The following is a 17,142-nucleotide window of genomic DNA, read 5'->3' as shown; positions in this document are numbered from 1 at the left end:
CCGACTCTGCCCCTTTCACACTATCGAGCTGTGAATACCTTTTTTACAAGACTAATAACCTCAGTCCCATCTGTGCACTGCTCAGGCCCAAAGTATGGATGAAAATATTTGAAAGTTTTATGGTTGGTGAGAGATATTGGTTTAGCTGTTTTCTGTGAATGTGCAGCTTTTTCTGCTCAGGCCGGTCGGACTGGCTGTGGGCACTGGGCCATCCTAGGATGTGTGACACTTTTAAAGGTCAGCTCCGTACGTTTCGCCGCCGAGCCAATATCATGCCAATCGCGGCACTCATCTGCTTATTGGCTTTCATCCGGAACACACACACACACAGATGCAGGGAAAAGGGCTGCGACGCTAGGCTTGAGTATAGGTTAGCTGACTCCGACGTGCGTGGCTAAAGGATGCTGGTTCACATTTACATTTATGAATATATCTTTCCACTGCATCCCCTCTGGTTGGATCTGAAAATAGAGAAAAATTATCACAGCGAAAGGAAAAAAAAGAGGGGGAAAATATTATGTTATTCATGAGCAAAACTTCTGTTGACTGAGAAAAAGAAAAAAAAAAAAAAACGTCAGCACATTTTAAGTCAAACACCCTTGGTTACTGCTTTTGTAACCAGAAAACAAGATTTTTTTTTTTTTTTTCACGTTCCATCTCCCTCCCTACCTCCCTTCTTTTTTTTTTTTTTTTTTCTTTTTTTTTTTTTCCCTCCGTTGCATTTACAACACCTACAGGACAAGATTGCTAAATTGCGAGGACAGAGCAGGTTCATCATTGTGATGCAAAAGAAGTTGAAATGCAACCCCAAGGCGAGGTAGCTGAGTTTGGGGGATCAAGAGAAAGTGAGAGGGAGGGATAAAAAAAAAAAAAAAAAAAGTACCTCAGACCTTTGATGTAGCAGCAACAAATTTACCTTGTGACAGAAGATACATGGGTGCAATAAACGAGTTATACCAGCCCTTACACATGCAATCAGATGATTCTGGCCAGGGTGTTAATTGGATCCTAACCGGCAGATCTGATACGCCTGGGCCCCGGTGGTGAGGGGGAAAGCCTTTCCAAGTGATGAACTATAATTCACTGAGCTGCTTGAAGCACTTGTAATTTACTGTGTGTCACTGATGAAGAGGCTGATCCAGTGGAGGCCGTATTACCTGCAACATCAGAGGAAAAGTGCCCCCCTCCCCCCGCCATCTCTCCTCCTTCCCCACCTGCTCTCTCACTTTCTTTCTATTTCAGCCCTCTCTTCTTCTTTCACTTTCTTTTTTGTTAACCCCCACCCTCCCCCCTTCTCCTCTTCCTCTCACTCTTTCTGTCGCCCCCATTTACTCTTGAACTATGTACACCTGCAGGGAGGCATCAGTCGGGAGCGAATTGTGCCAGTTAAATGATAAAGGTGTGACAATTTATGCTGATAATGACACAAACAATGTGCACAAGCTACGTGGCGCAGCTCTGCTGGTGTACACTACGTTCAAGAGGCTTAATCAGTGACTTTCTACATGTCGAGATAAATCAATATGGAAATTGTGCTAAGCTCGTCCCAATCTCCTCGGGCTTTTTATTAGAGGCTTTTACATGATGGGTCTTCATGTTATGATAAATTGCACTTCCCATGCACTGCTTCCAAACTGCTATGGAAATTGATTAAGGAAAACATTCAGTAATCTACTTTGCTTCAGTCTTGACAATCTGGTGTATTGATCTCCCTAAGCTGAACACACCAGATGCGTTTGGCTCACATGTATGCAGTGTTTTTTAATATATATATATATAAACACACATGTACTACTTGCACACCACACACTTGAACTTCAGAGACAGCTGCTCGGCACACCAGCTCGCCCTGTTGCCTTGGCGGCCCTCGAGTGGAGCGTCCCGGCTATCAATAATCGTGTGGCCACATTTGGCAGTAATTGGCTAGTAAACGAGCAGAGTCAACTGAGAGGGAGTTGAGAGGTCAGAAGTCCACAAGCTACGATGGGGGTCTGAGTTTCGCCCCGACGCCCCCCTGGGTTGCTAAGGAGATGAAATAGGGACGGGAGATGGTGGCGTTGGAGGGGTTCCTCCTCTTTCTTTTCTTTTTTTTTTACTTGATTTCTTAATCTCTTTTTTCTGTGTGTAAAAAAAAAAGAAAAAAGAAGAAGAAGTAGTTAATGGCTTAATTAGCAGTGACTCTCCTGCCAGGGATCCACAGTAATTACAGACTAGGACCCTTCTATTTCTCAGTGCGTTTATCTCCGCAGTGTCTGTTGCGCAGCTCCGTCCCCTGTCCGGTCCTACAGGAATCTCTGTCGTTGATAACGGCCCCGGCGTTCGTTGCCGCCACAATGTTTATGGCCGCCATCTAATCACCAGTTCGCCCCTGCTTATTACTGTTAAATGATTTGTATGGAAGGAAATCGAACAAAAGGAATTCCTCTCTGCTAGACTAATTGTGTAAGTTTGAACTCTGGTATTACTTATCTCCTGCTTTAGGTAATTTGAGTTCGCTCGTAAAAAAAAAAAAAAAAAAAAAAAGCGAATGTATCACTGTAAAGATAAAGCACCACACAGCGGAGTGGATGTAACTGCAGCAAGTGCAGTTGTCCACCGGTCAGGACAGACAGTTGTGTTAGCCAACCAGCGAGCAGCAGATGTATTTAATGCCAGAATGCTCAGTTAAATCAAACATAATGAGAGAGACCTGGAAGAGATACCTGAGCTCTCTGCAGAAGAGCTTGACCTTTTGCAGAGCATTGGAGAGGCTGGATCGGGGCAGCGGATGTGACAAGAGTGGTGTAATGATCTGCTTGTTCTGGTGAGGGCCCCACCAGTGTTTTTACATCATCAGCCAATTTAAAGGTCCTTTGTTTTGCTCTCCAACTTTGAGGGCAAACCGCATGGCTTCAAAGTTCATGTCCACATCGGTCACTGAGACAAGGGGCATAAATAAAGCGTGGGTTGAAATGGTGAAAACAGTCAAAAAAAACAAGCATCTTTCTCACAAAAGTCTGTAAAGCAGGCGGTACATTCGAATGTATTTTTCAACAGTCATTTTTCAAGCCACTATTTTCCCATCCAAATGTGCACTATTAAAACCCAGAGACTAACCTTTTCTGTTATTAAGGTCCCCAGTGGCTACATCAGCTGCAGCTAATTTCAAACAATTTAATAAATCCCATTAACACTTTTTGTGCACCAGCCCTGGAAATGTATCCTTTTGGATTACAGAGAAACAGAGGCACAGACCAATTGGATATCACGTCTCCTCTTCTACGAAAGAGAGCCTATTCACGGCGCGTGGATGTTTACGCCAGTGCCGATGTCTACTAAATGCTCATTAATTTTATCCCTTCGTGGCAAAATCATTTCAAGGAGAGGCAATTCAGCCTCCTGTTCCTTTCAATTCACCGCTCACGTCAATCAAGCCCTCCTGCAGTATCCTGCAGAATGGAGGTGTTATATTCCTGCAATTATCATGTCATATACTCGGAAATGTAAATGAACGTGTGTGTAAAATTAAATTTATGGGTTGTCAGTGAAGAATAAGAACCAGGAGAGCAATTACTTATCTGCTTTCATCTTGGAGCCTCTGATACGTCAAGCAGAAAAGCATGCAGTTAAATGCTGGAATTAGCATTGTGCTGCACTTCACAATGGACGTGGGCCAGTGCCTTTTCTCCCCTCTCTTTCTTCCTTCTGCCTTTTCCCCCTTTTTTGTTGTTTTTGGAGCAGTGGTGAAACGACGATGATTATCACCTAATACGTCTCTAAAAAAGCTAATGAAAGCACAACAGGAACTTCCTTCTTTCATAATCTGTTTGTTTGCTGTTTTTATTTATTTATTTTCCTGTTCTTTATTGAAGTCTCGTTTGGTTTTCTTCATTGTTGCTGAAGTCCTGCATTATTCATTTACAAGTACCTGACTGTGAATGCTCATATTTCACCACTTACACCACGAAGAAAGTGTTTGAAGTACAATGCAGAATTTGATGTTTAATTCCACTTTATATATGCATGCGCATACATTTGTGTTAAAGCCTACACGTCTAAGCCTGCATCCTTTTTGTGAGCCAAAACATCTCGGAGCCAGCGTCCAATTAATAGTCTTAATGAGTGCGTCTCTCATGTTGTTTCTCAGCTGCTCTCATCCCATTGTAACGGCATCCAACACAAAACCAGGGCTGACTGCAGGGGTAATTACTTACGTAGCAAATGTACCTTCAAGGGTTAATAACATTGAAGGTGTAAGCACAGCATTTGCATAATTACACGCGGACTGTTTAATTTGCAACTTTTGACGGCTTTTGTTCTGCACCTCGCTTATTGTGAATGCAATTTCTCTTGTACTCTTGCATGGAGGAGTACAGAGAAGAAAAGAGATGTACCACAACATCCTCCTCCTCCTCCTCCTCCTCCTCCCCCTCCTCCCCCTCCATCTCTTCCACCTTAGATGGAGTCCCTTCTCTCTAAGACCCTAATGAACAATGGAGGCAGGATTTGTTTGAATATGAATATGAATGTGCAGCGGGGCCGGCTGGAAGTTGACCTTCAGCTGTGATTTTCAGTTCATCAGGATTAGTCAAGGCGGGCGATCAGGAGCCACTAATGCATAATGACTTCTAAAATGAAAAATGTGTAGTGACCATGCAAATGTCTCGGCTAATCAAAGAGGGGGGAAAACCTGGGGCGGGGGGTGGGGGGGGGGGGGGGGGTAGGTGTCGAGGAGAGGAGAGCTAAACAAGGACGTGTCAAGGCCTGACAGAGAGAGAGGAGGGAGGAGAGAGATGCATGGAAAGTAATCAAGGCAGCTTGATTAGCTGGCGATGAGGACAGGGATGTCTTATTGGCCCCTTGACACGCCATATAGGCTAGCTACTGTCGTGGCAGCTCCACACCAAACACTGTCGCAATTAGCATCAGGGAAGGTGTTACTACATGTTGATATTTTAATTGCGTTACAGTGCACAGAGTCTGTGCTGTCTGTCGACAGCGGCTGTTGACCAGATGCAGCATGCAACCCGAAACATGCCACAATATAACACATTGTTGTGCTCAAAACTGCAAATTCATTTGTGTCTGAGCAGATGACAACATATTTTAAAGGTCATACAGTGAAAGAAGCGCTGCACTGCGTCACCTCGCTCAAGTCTCGGAAAGTCAAAAAGAACGAACTGTTGAACCGTTGTGCTCTTGCAGTGAATTGGATACTAAATCATTCACTCATGTTGATTTTGACTTTCCATATCTGAAAAAGTAAACAAAAAGAGTGTTACCCCCCGCCACCCCCACAAAAGTTGTTCAATTTTTAAGCAGCCGTGAGGAGCTGAAACGCCACAATACAACCGTTAGCCTGCACTCCCCCGTTAGGATGTGTGCGCACTATCAAAGACTGAAGAGAAACGCATCGTCTTTCTATTGATCTGCCGCCTCAGAAGTCGCTGGCGCTGCCGCCTTAGAAGAATTTGGCGGAAATATAGGATATGTATCTTTGTTTTATTTTGGCAAGGTTCTTCCCCTGCAGTTTGACAGCTCGTATTTTAATGATTAGCGCCTACAAATCACATGCATTTTTCAAAATGACATGTCGGCAGAGACCAGGAAACAAGGTTTCGGCTGCTTTTGTGAGAACGTAAAACTTGCAAAATCCGTAGTCAGAAACAACCCCCTATTACATAAATAGAAGTGTCCATATCTTTTTCTCCACATTTCCCTCCCTTCCAGCATTAAAAGAAATGTTTAAGGTGAACCTAACTCCCGGCCACGGACCACCACATCACGCTGATTGTGCCTGCCATGTGTCCACTTCATCAGTGTAGTTTTAATCAACTTTCGAGTCGTGCATTTTCACGCTGTTTCACAATAGCGGCACTGATAGGCATGCTAAAGTGGGGAAGTTCAAGGGTCCTGCTAATTAAGGTCTACGTCTATTTAAATCCCTTACTTTTCCCAGCGGGGTGAAGGCAGGAAAATAAGACGAGCAACACAAAGGCACAGCACCCATTCCTTCAGCATCTCCTCTAGGCTGCCAAGCGTCATGGCCATGGGAGGCCTGCTCTCCCTACCTCTCAAACCACCAATTACCACACTCCCTGTAGATCCATGCCACTGTGCCTGACGCACATCTCTAATGTTCTATTTTTCTAACTTTCTCCCATTTAGCCTCCCTCCATTTAATCCCTCATTGTTTACTCTTTTCTCATTTGTGTATTTGTTTCACGCTTCCTCTGCGTGTCATCCCCGCACGTCCAGGTTCCAGTGTCAGTGGCCATGATGAGTCCCCAGGTGATCACGCCGCAACAGATGCAGCAGATCCTCCAGCAGCAGGTGCTCTCCCCCCAGCAGCTCCAGGCCCTGCTCCAGCAGCAGCAGGCTGTAATGCTGCAGCAGGTAAACACACTCGCGACTAAATGCACACAGTATCGAACAAACATTTCGACACAAACGCATGCAGACACACGCGCACCCTGATGCAAGCCGTGCCCCGAAAGCAGCACACCGGTGTGCTGTAGATGTACACAAAGGCACAGACTGAGTGGTGTACATATTTACCCACATCTACACTGAACTGGAAAGACACATCCATCCATATACAGCACGTATCCAAATGTAAAGCGTTATCACCTCATTACATGTTTGTTTTAGTCTTAAAACACTTTAAATCTGCATTACCGTTTGGTGTGTGTGTGTGTGTGTGTGTGTGTGTGTGTGTGTGTGTGTGTGTGTGCGCGCGGATAAACACACATCTAAACCCCGCACACAACCCTGAGTCATTCCTGTGGCTGTGTATCGCAGCCACCAGTCGCTCCTGCCAACTCACCACAGCCCCGTGTCCTTGACACGCTTACCAAGTGGAATCTGAAAATTGACGTACTTGTTCATGTCACCTCTAATTAACTGTCTCCAGTGTGTCGCTGGTTCAATTCCCTGACAAGCATCCATCAGGGACCGAGAGAGTAGGGCACAGTCGGGCTGAACACCAGCAGCTGAGTGACGGGTGACGGATGATGTAATATTTGGAATCGACTTGAGAAAGCACACACTTGGCACAGTCTGGTGTCAGAGTTGAAATGCATTTCTCATTCATAGATTTGATTAAGAAAAAGAGAATAGTTTAATTAAGAACGTCAGTCATTCTGATTATTCCTCTTCATTAAGAGAGCCCCAACTTGAGATTTGGTTCGCGTCTTCGCTCAGTCTTTTCACAGCAAATAAAGGCACTTGTCGAAAAATTTGACTCAAATTAGCACTATAAGTATTAAATCATCAGTGTCAACATATCAAAGTTGATCATCTTGAATCAAATCTGTCATACCGAACAATTTAAACACTAAATCAACAGGAATTGCAGGTCAAAACCTGCCTGCAGTCAGCACACAACAGAGCTTCGTTGTTGATTTACGTACTGCAGATTAAGTGACTACAGCAACGGTTCCCAACATTTTCCAATGGCTCCTGTGGCTCCCATTCATTTTTAACATTACTCTCTGTTCAATCATGTGAATATTTCAGTGGCAATTTGCACAGAACTGAGCCATGCATACCAGCAGCCTGCCTCACGGACTTTTCTCTCAGGCCAAACAGCCATCTGAAGACTACGTGAAACAAAATCAAAGCGGTCACATTTTGTGTGTTAAAGGAATCAGTTCAATGTAGCGAGCTTGATCCTGAAAGGGTTTTACTTTGTTTATTTCAGCTACTCCAACGGAAGCTGGTGCACTCTGGCAGCCAAATGCATTGTTAATATGATGGATTGTTGCCCCCACAGAACAAAGGGACTATTAAAAGTCCATATGAAAAGAACTGTGAAAGACAGCAGGGATCCAAATGCCAAAAGTAGTAGAAAAGGTTATTGATAATGTGTTACAGTTTCTGCATGACAACAAGTGGGAGATCCAGCTGCAGGTAAAATAGTGCAGGCAAGATTAGGAGGAAGTGTTAATTGTGAGGGAGGTTCTTTGAGAAGTTTTGTATGCAACTCAATTTGAATAAGTTATAGATCTCCAAAATGGTTCTGAGTCTTGAGTCATGTGATTTATAACTTATAAGCGTAGGTCCGCTTCATAGCCCATTGTTACCTCTGGATTTTATTAAGATTGTATATGAGACAATTTCAAGATTTGTACTTCAACGTATTTGCTCATTCTTATCTTCTGCCTTTGCTTGTGTGTATGCAGCAACATCTGCAGGAGTTTTATAAGAAACAACAGGAGCAGCTTCATCTGCAGCTTCTCCAGCAGCAACACCCCGGCAAGCAGGCTAAAGAGGTTGGTGCACCACTAAACTTATTGACCCCGCCCATGGCCTTCACACACAATCCGTGTTTTCAATGATACATAGGAGGTGCAAAGTTGGATTCACTTGTCATTTGGAATAAGGAAATGATTGTAGATGTAGAGCATATAGATTCAATTGAAAGTCCATAAGTTCCTTGGCATTCAAGAGCATACGTTCCTACATACATTCTCGTGCACAAATATGCCAGCTTTCTGGTTTTGAAATAAACTAATTGAACTGGTTAATTTACCTGTAGTAATAGTAGAATGAGCACATAACACACACACACACACACACACACACACACACACACACACACACACACACACACACACACATACACACCAATCCTAGCTATACTCTAGTGTCTGTCCCTGCTACCTTCATATGGCGATCCAGGGACTGACTCCATTAATGAACTGCTTCAAGTGACACGCTGCGAATGCACACATGCTCCCCCTGATTTATAGAAAGGAGACCAGAGACAAAGGGTCCTGCGTCCAACTCGTTAATGAACTGTTTCTGTGGGCGTACAAACACACACAAACACATGCACCACCACTAAAGTTACAACGTACGGTCCTCATAAATCACCGTGACAGGCAGCCAGTCGACAGACACGGCTCCGTTTCGTTCTGTTTGGGCTATCGGAAAGAGAGGAGACAAGCATGACAGCCCTCGAGCACATTTGCCTAACGGTGTCGGTGCCGAACCTTCAAGAGCCAGTCTGGGGGCCACATCCAGACAACACTGTATGTGTGGAAGCAGCTAAATTGATAAGGAAAAAAAAAAAGAAAAAGGTGCCACATAAACACGCACATCCTGTCTTTCTGTTTTTTTTTTTCCCCCCTCTCGCTTTCTGTGTTCGTACCTCAGTGTCTCGTCAAGCAGCCCATTATGCTGCCCCGACAGGAAGTCGCAACTGACCTCCCGGCGGCTTTGTTTCTGTTTGGATTTGTGAATCGAGTTTTTCAGGGGTCTCGCCATCAAATATGGAATAGAAATTGCTCCCTTATTTCTCCTGAGGCGGGGTGGAGGGTTGTGGGGGGCAAAACCGCCTTTCCTCAACCACTCCATTATGCAGCCTGTTTTCCAGTGAGCGCATCACAAGTTCCCCCCCCCCCCCCCCCCCACCACCACCACCACCACCACACACACACACACACACGCACCCCCTTCGTTTTCTTCTTCTTCTTCTTCTTCCTCTTCCTCCTCCCCACCTCCTGAGTCCCTCCACCTCCATACTCTTCCAGGTGCTCCGCAGAAACACATGAGCATGACATGCTGTGTACACATCCACATGTGCGTGGAGAAGAAAAAGAGGAAGACATCAACATCACACTTAAAACATTACATCCTGTGCGTGTATTGTCCCTTTTTACATGGCAGACTACAGAGAAAGAATATATTCCATTAAATCTAATAGGCTGCACTTACAGCCAGTTATTACCTGAGTTTTCATAATTCAATATAGGTGTTTGCGATGCAGCCCCGTTTCACAGCTCAGAGCTCAAAGCTCGTTTCTCTCACTGCCTCTCTGGCTCGTTGTTTGCCACGGTGACTGAGTTTGATATTTTCCAGTTTGTTGTTGTTTTTGTTGTTTGTTGTTTTTTTTTTGCACAGCGCTTATGCAATTGCCTGTCTGGCCCAGCAATAAACAACTCTGTGAGGCAGCGAGGAGAGCTGAGAGGGAGTGGAAGAGAGGGGTGGGGGTGCAGTGTGTGTGTGTGTGTGTGTGTGTGTATGTGTGTGTGTGTGTGTGTGTGTGTGTTTTTGTTTGTGTCTATGCGTTCACATGCACGTGGAGCTGTAAATCTCTCATTCTGCCAGCTCCCTCTGGTCACATAAGCTGTAACAGACCATCAGTGCAGGCGAGACAATTAACTATCAGGGTTTGGAAGAAGGAGGTGGGGGGTGGGGTGGGTGGCTGGGGGGGGGGGGGGGGGGGGTAAAACCAGAGGCTTAGTATCATACACAATCACAAGCCACATACACTGACAGGCTTGAGACCTGGTGTATCAGCGTCGCTTTGTGTCTGTCTGTCACACACACACACACACACACACACACACACACACACACACACACACACACACACACAGCAAAGAGAGGAGAAGGCAACAGCAGTGTGGTACAGCCCAAAAAAAGAGGAGGAAACAGTAAGAGAGCGCAGACAAGAGAGGGAGAGCTTGCAGAGAGACAGAGAGGAAGAGGCAGAGAGGTATAGCTAAGGTCACGGCGGAGGCGAGTGAGTACAGACTCTCCACACACACACACACACACACACACACACACACACACACACACACACACACACACACACACACACACACACACACACACAGCAAAAACACGGCTTCTCTCCCGCTCCCTCAGTCGTTAATTCGTCTATAATTTCCCCTCTCCTCTCTCCTCTCTTGCTCCTCTCTTCCGCCTCCTCCTCTCTATAGCAACAGCAGCAGCAGCAGCAGCTGGCCGCCCAGCAGCTCGTCTTCCAGCAGCAGCTCCTGCAGATGCAGCAGCTCCAGCAGCAGCAGCACCTGCTCAACATGCAGCGCCAGGGCCTGCTCTCGCTGCCCGGGCCCGCTCCAGGCCAAGCTGCCCTGCCCGGACAGACCCTGCCCCCACAAGGTAAGAGGAGGGTGGGAGGAAGGAAGAAGGGAGCAGGCATGTGGTGAATGCGTTGATCTCGAGCACGTGACTTGCAGCAGTAGTAGCCACATACTTCCTGTGTTTTGTCTGCAAGTGTGAAGTGTTTGTCTGGATGTCTTTCGTTGACCGATTTCCATCTCGTGTCTCCAAGCCTGTCTGTCCTCCCCCTCTTCATGTCTCTCTACCCTGCCTGTCTTCATTTTTTTTTCTAATTTGTATGCACCTGTGTCCCTGTTGCGTTATCTCTAAGTATGTCTGTCTGTCTCCCTTCCCCTCATTGGTATGCTCTTCTACCGTCCACTTTGTCCCTAACTCTCCACATGATTGTTTTGTTTAGTCCTCTATTCTTCCTTTTTCTCTCTCTTCTTGTCTGATTATGGCTTTCTTTGTCTACCTCTGTTTCTCTCTCAGCTCTGCTATGCCAGTGTTTGTTGTTTTTCTATCTCTTGTTTCTATTCCCCCGCTCCCCCCCCCCTCCTCCCTCTTTCAGCAGTTGTTGTTGTTGTTGTTGTTTACTGCCTCCACTAAGAACCAGGGAGAGGCAAAAGAGAAGAATAAAAGGACACAGAGATAGAGGGGTGAATAGGCTCCATTTTCTCCCCCCGAGCAAAGTAAACACCTATGTTTGTTGTTTACCAGCAAAATGGCGTGGATGGAAAACAACAGGGAGGAAGATGTGAGAAGTAAATCAAAGGAGTGCATTTTGCCTAAATAGTTAGAAACAAGCAGTGGACAAAGCTTGTTTATCTCAGGTGGAACATGCACATGTTCACTCTCATCAGTGTTTCGAGTTTCTCCTCATTGAAAACACAAGTGCTAGTGACTGAGAGCAGCACAAGTGTTCTGATGAGGAAAGTTTGAGTTCAAATTGGCGTCGTCCCTCGCCGAGGCCTTCTGTCATGCAGCTGTATGGAAGTTTTCTGTCTGTTGAGTAAAGTTTGGAGAGTTGAAACTTCTGTCTCATCGCGGACACAAAGTGTTTGCGTTTAACTAAGCAGCCTTATCAATTGGATAGACAGCAAAATCGCCCTACTTAGCTACCCACTCCCCTCTCTGTCTCCCTCTCTCGATGTCCTTAGCTGGCCTGAGCCCCGCCGAGCTCCAGCAGCTGTGGAAGGACGTGACCGGAGGCGGCGGCCACATCATGGAAGACAACGGCATCAAACACAGCAGCGGCGGCACCGGCACCGGCACGGGCGTGGGGGGCGGCGGCGGTGGCGTGGGTGGCGGTTTAGACCTCTCCACCAACAACTCTTCTTCAACTACCTCCTCCTCCAATCCCGCCAAAGCATCGCCGCCCATCTCGCACCATTCCATCGCTAACGGACAGTCCCCCGCCCTCAACCACAGAAGAGAGAGGGAACGGGAAAGGGAGCGAGAGAGGTAAACAAAAAAAAAATCATAATCATAATAATTGAAAAGTCACCCACTCTCCTTTTTGATACGGCAGCGAGGAAAAGGGCGGAGAAGATGAAAAGTTTCCAGCAGCACAATTGCAACCCGTCACACAGGCTCGTTGTTGTTGCGTACCAACACATCAAAACTCAGTAACAATCTGCAGCTTTGTTACTTAAGGGGAAAACAGGATGTTGTGTTTATTTATTCAATAGTTTATTAGTGTCTTGGTAATATTTTTTAAAAAAAGTAAAGAGCCTCGTTCTCCCAGGGGATGGTGGATGCCATTGAACACACTTAGCTTGCACACACATATCAAAAGCAAGGAGAGGAAGCCATGCAGGCAGGCGCACATACAACAAGCCTCTCTGGCAGGCAAGACAAGGTAACCCCCTTGTACATTAAGTATTTAGTGCTTTCTCGCTCTCTTTTTTTTTTCCTCTCTTTTGAAAATTACCTTCCTTGCTTGCTTGTCATGTAAACAGAATATGTGATGCCTTGAGTGGCGTTTCCAAGATGTTTATCCTTGTGATGGCGTCTTTTATAAATGCACCCAGCACCGAAACACTGACTGTTCACATATCTGCCTATCTGGCCCATGCATTATTCAAAGGCTTTTCTTGGGCGATATTATAATAAGGACTTAGGGTAGCTGTGTGTGTGTGTGTGTGTGTGTGTGTGTGTGTGTGTGTGTGTGTGTGTGTGTGTGTGTGTGTGTGTGTGTGTATGCTTGGTAGAAACTCACACTGGAGGTGGAAGTGCTGTGTAATTGGTTTAAAGTAGATGCTATCTCTCCAGTACCACTAAAAGGAGGCTTGAAAAAGATATCTTTAGAAGGAAGACAGAGGGAAACACAGAGGAAGGGAGTGAATGAGAGGAGAAGGAAGACAGGAAAAATACTTTTTTATCTGACTGTGTCCCGAGGGGTGTGTGGTGTCTCATAATGATCGAACAAGGAGTATTGTCAGGAGCACTGCTTACTAACATGCCATGGATCGATGTGGGGGAAGCCCCTCTGTAAAACACAGCATGAGCTCTACCAGAGCTCACACACATACACCAGCGCGCGCGCACACACACACACACACACACACACACACACACACACACACACACACACACACACACACACACACACACACACACACACACATATATTCATGGGAGACACACACACAGGCAAGCATGCATGCAGTCATCGACCACACACATGCATGCACAGGCCTAACCTATAAGCAGACAAACACACACCAAGACACCGGCTGTACACAACACCGTTCGCATTTTCACACACGCAGACAGACGCACACACCAGTGCAAAGCCTAAAGGTTAAACTGTCATCTTTAATAGGATGTGCTGTCTAGGCAGGGTCGTAACTTATTTGGGTGCCATTTGAAAAACGCCAGAACACCCCTGCTCCCCTCGTCCTCAAAGAACATAAGTTACACACAGTATTAATCTCCTGATGAAAATTATATGGCTGTCTGGATTTTTAATGTTTACTTGAAGTCCCCCCTCTCCCCCTCCTTAACCCCTCCCCCTTCCCCATAATAGCTTTACTGGATGGGATGGTGGCTGCGCTGGAGACAAAGCGACAGCTCACTCTGGATTTCCAGTAGGGCTGTTAGCGGAACTTATAGTTCTCACATTAACGTAGTTAGCAGCATGGAGTGATTATTTAGATTGAATGGAGATCAGTGATTGTAACCGACATCCAAATTTCTGTTGATATATTTCCTTATCTGTGTCTGTATATCTAGCCTTGGTTATTTAACAACTGAATGTCCCACAACTGAACATGATGACCCCTCTCTCTTTCTCCAGGCCTCCTTGTTTACTCTTTTTTTTTTATTTTTCTCTGTGTCTTTTTTTTCTGTCTGCCTCCAGTTCACTACATGAAGAAAGTGGAGGGACCCACCCCCTGTATGGTCATGGTGTGTGCAAGTGGCCCGGCTGTGAGAACATCTGTGAGGACTTTGGACAGTTTTTGAAGTAAGAACATGCCCCCTGCTATCGGCTCACCTCTTCCCTGTTGTGGACTGCTATATTTTGAAACACACACAAGTTATCACCTGTCAGTACAGCACCTCCCCTCGCTGTGTATACAGGGGCCGGACAAAGAAAACATCACTGCCTTTTCAAAGACCACATTTTAACCCTCCAGACAGCCAGTTGACAGAGTTCTGCTCCAGCAATGCAGGATTCAAACCAACTCTGATCCATAACAAATTTCTTCCCTGCCGTGGAGGTCCCTGATAGGTTTGTGAAAAAGCATCAAAAGCTAATGGCAACTCGCACGGCCGCACACTTACCTTTACAACAAAGGCCCCCATTCACTGTTGTCATGGTGCAGGCGCCAGAGCGAATGAACTCTTCATGCTCCATCAACAATTTAGTTAATTAGCTCATTTGTAATTGGCCGGCTTTGTTGCCAGGATGTTAGTGGGGGGACATCAAAGGAAGAAGGTGTTTGCAGCACTGCCGATTACAGGTTATCACATTGCCACTCACTGAGAGTCTCTCTCGCTCTCTGTCTCTCTCTCTCTCTCTCTTTTCCTGGCTCCCTGCTCTCACACAGAGAAGAAAAGAGAGGGAAAGCTTTAATTTGAATATTCTAATTAGATTTGTAATTAACTGTGAAATAACGATCTGGCGACTGTTTTTCATGGGCTGTAAATGTCCGTGTGAATTCACATAAACTCTTGAAATCAGGACATTGTTCCGGCTTATTTTCAAAATTATGCATTTCTCTACAGTAGTGACTGTAATAAGTTGCAGAAAGCAATAAAAAAAAATGTACAGATACAAGAAACTAGTCCACCCATCGGGAGCCGCTGCAGGATTTAGGTCAGGCTTTTTGTAATTCTAGAGCAGCTTGTGAATTAAAGCTAAAAAGGTGTAGCTGTGAAATGAAACGGCTCCAACAAACACGGTGTTTACCAGTCTTTCAAAGACTCACCCTGCCAGTACATTAGGCTCCATTTTCACACGCTGTCAAGGTTTATAATACGCTGAAAGGAACCCTAATTGACAGCAATGGATTAAAATGAATGAGGTGAATATTACAATTCCAGCCTGACAAGTGTGTTTGCTTATCCCCTGTGGAAAATGTGCTACATACATGTCAATGTTAATATTAGTGTTAGAGAGCAGGCTCGGCACATCCGTAGACATCATGGAGTATAATTCTGGAAGTCTCTCTTATAAAAAGCCAGTTTCCTGTGCGCATACCGTCGTCCAACCCGAACTACATGTGCGCGAGTTTAGGTAGAACAGTTTGCCTTGCAGCTTGGGAGCAGATGTGTGCGTGATAAGGCAACCCTGTATAGGATTAGCAGGTTTTCTGATATCTTGTCCTATCACCTCAGTAGTACACTTACTTAAAAGAAGACTGTTCCTCTGCACTGTACTCACACGCAAACACACGCGAGTCTGTGTGCTCTGCAGATACTGTGGCCAGGTAGCTTAGCTGCTTATTTGGGTGAGGGGCAGAGGTGTGAGTGTGAGTGCGAGTGTGTGTGTGTGTGTGTGTGTGTGCGTGTGTGTGTGTGTGTGTGTGTGTGTGTGTGTGTGTGTGTGTGTGTGTGTGAAGCAGGGTAAGCTGGTAAGCCAATGCAAAAGGATGCACGGTTGTAAAGACAAACTGAAAGGCAGGTGGAGAGAAAACAGGTAGATTTCAAACTTGAAAGCGAGAGCACAGGTTGGCAGACGGTTTTGTAGAAACACTTGCCAGAACATCGGCTGCTACAAAACAGAACCGTGTCTTGGTACAGCATCCTCCCCGCCACACGCGCACACACACACACACACACACACACACACACACACACACACACACACACACACACACACCCCTGCAAGTCAGAGGCTGGCTCTATACTGTAACCGAGCCAGCACATGAAAACAGACACCGACAAAGACGGCAGGCTCGTCATCAGAACAAAGATGACTGCTCGGTGGCGTGCCTTGGAGCAGTGATTGTAGGTGTCAGAGGGAGTCCTTTTATGTTTCCGGAGATGCCAGTCGGCTACAACACACACCCATGCACACATGCACACACACACGGGTGCAGTTTAAACGGGGTTACATAAAGCGCGTGTCAGATTTAGATGACAGTTTAGATGTTGGTAGTCGGGGTGTGGGTTACGTGCGAGAGGGAGGGGGACCCAAGTCAAGCCGGCGTCTCGTAGCTCGCTGTAGGAGCTCAGCTCAGCTCAGCGGCGGTGACACGTTTAGTCATCTATTGTTTTGTTGCATGAAGAAACTTGTCAAGATCAGCATTTAATAGCTCCTCAGTGTGCTTTTAAGTGTTCTCACCTGGAAAAGGTAGCCGCGAGGTGGCTGGCACCCTGAATTAGCTCTGTGAAGTTCAAAATGAAATCATTTCACTGGGAATGTTTCTTGAGCGGTGGGTGTTGCGGTTTGTGGGTGTATTTGTGTTAGTTACACGAAAAAGAGGGAGGGCAGGAACAATAATGCTTTTAGGTTATGTGCTAGAGCTATTTTTGTTGGAGCCTTTTTTGTTAAACATAGGAGATAGAAAATGCAATTAATGCTTGAAAATATTTGTGAAAAAATGCCTACCTCTTCCTTAATGCAATTTTTGTGTAGAACATAACCAGCCTCCTGTTTCTTCTCCCTGGTATACATTGTTCCCCCTCGTTTTGACTTCTCACCTTGTGTTCCCCTTTTAAATCAATGTCCTCCCACCTCAATGAAATACACTCTCTTCACACATAAACAGATACTTCCTCACACACACACACACACACACACACACACACACACACACACACTTAACTCTTCCACTTTCTGTCACCACTCGGCTCCCC

At 45.7% G+C, this 17,142-nt stretch overlaps 1 protein-coding gene across 7 annotated transcripts in view; it reads left to right on the top strand.

Moving 5' to 3' along the window:
* The window catches only part of foxp2 (forkhead box P2), a 102,249-nt gene that overhangs the window by 63,706 nt on the left and 21,401 nt on the right, over positions 1-17,142 (top strand). For all 7 annotated transcript variants that reach the window (XM_069156846.1, XM_069156844.1, XM_069156845.1 and 4 more), the window contains 5 exons: positions 6,238-6,375; positions 8,163-8,252; positions 10,713-10,893; positions 11,994-12,297; positions 14,198-14,302. In XM_069156846.1, the coding sequence (XP_069012947.1) occupies positions 6,238-6,375; positions 8,163-8,252; positions 10,713-10,893; positions 11,994-12,297; positions 14,198-14,302 (818 nt within the window). The remainder of the gene's footprint in view (positions 1-6,237; positions 6,376-8,162; positions 8,253-10,712; positions 10,894-11,993; positions 12,298-14,197; positions 14,303-17,142) is intronic.

The sequence above is a fragment of the Embiotoca jacksoni genome, unplaced genomic scaffold (assembly GCF_022577435.1).
Source record: "Embiotoca jacksoni isolate LCO1_2020_lvr unplaced genomic scaffold, fEmbJac1.0.p SCAF_21, whole genome shotgun sequence".
In the NCBI taxonomy this organism is placed as follows: domain Eukaryota; kingdom Metazoa; phylum Chordata; class Actinopteri; family Embiotocidae; genus Embiotoca; species Embiotoca jacksoni.
The sequence above is the reverse complement of the archived record's forward strand: the minus strand, read 5'-3'. Positions and strand labels throughout refer to the sequence as shown.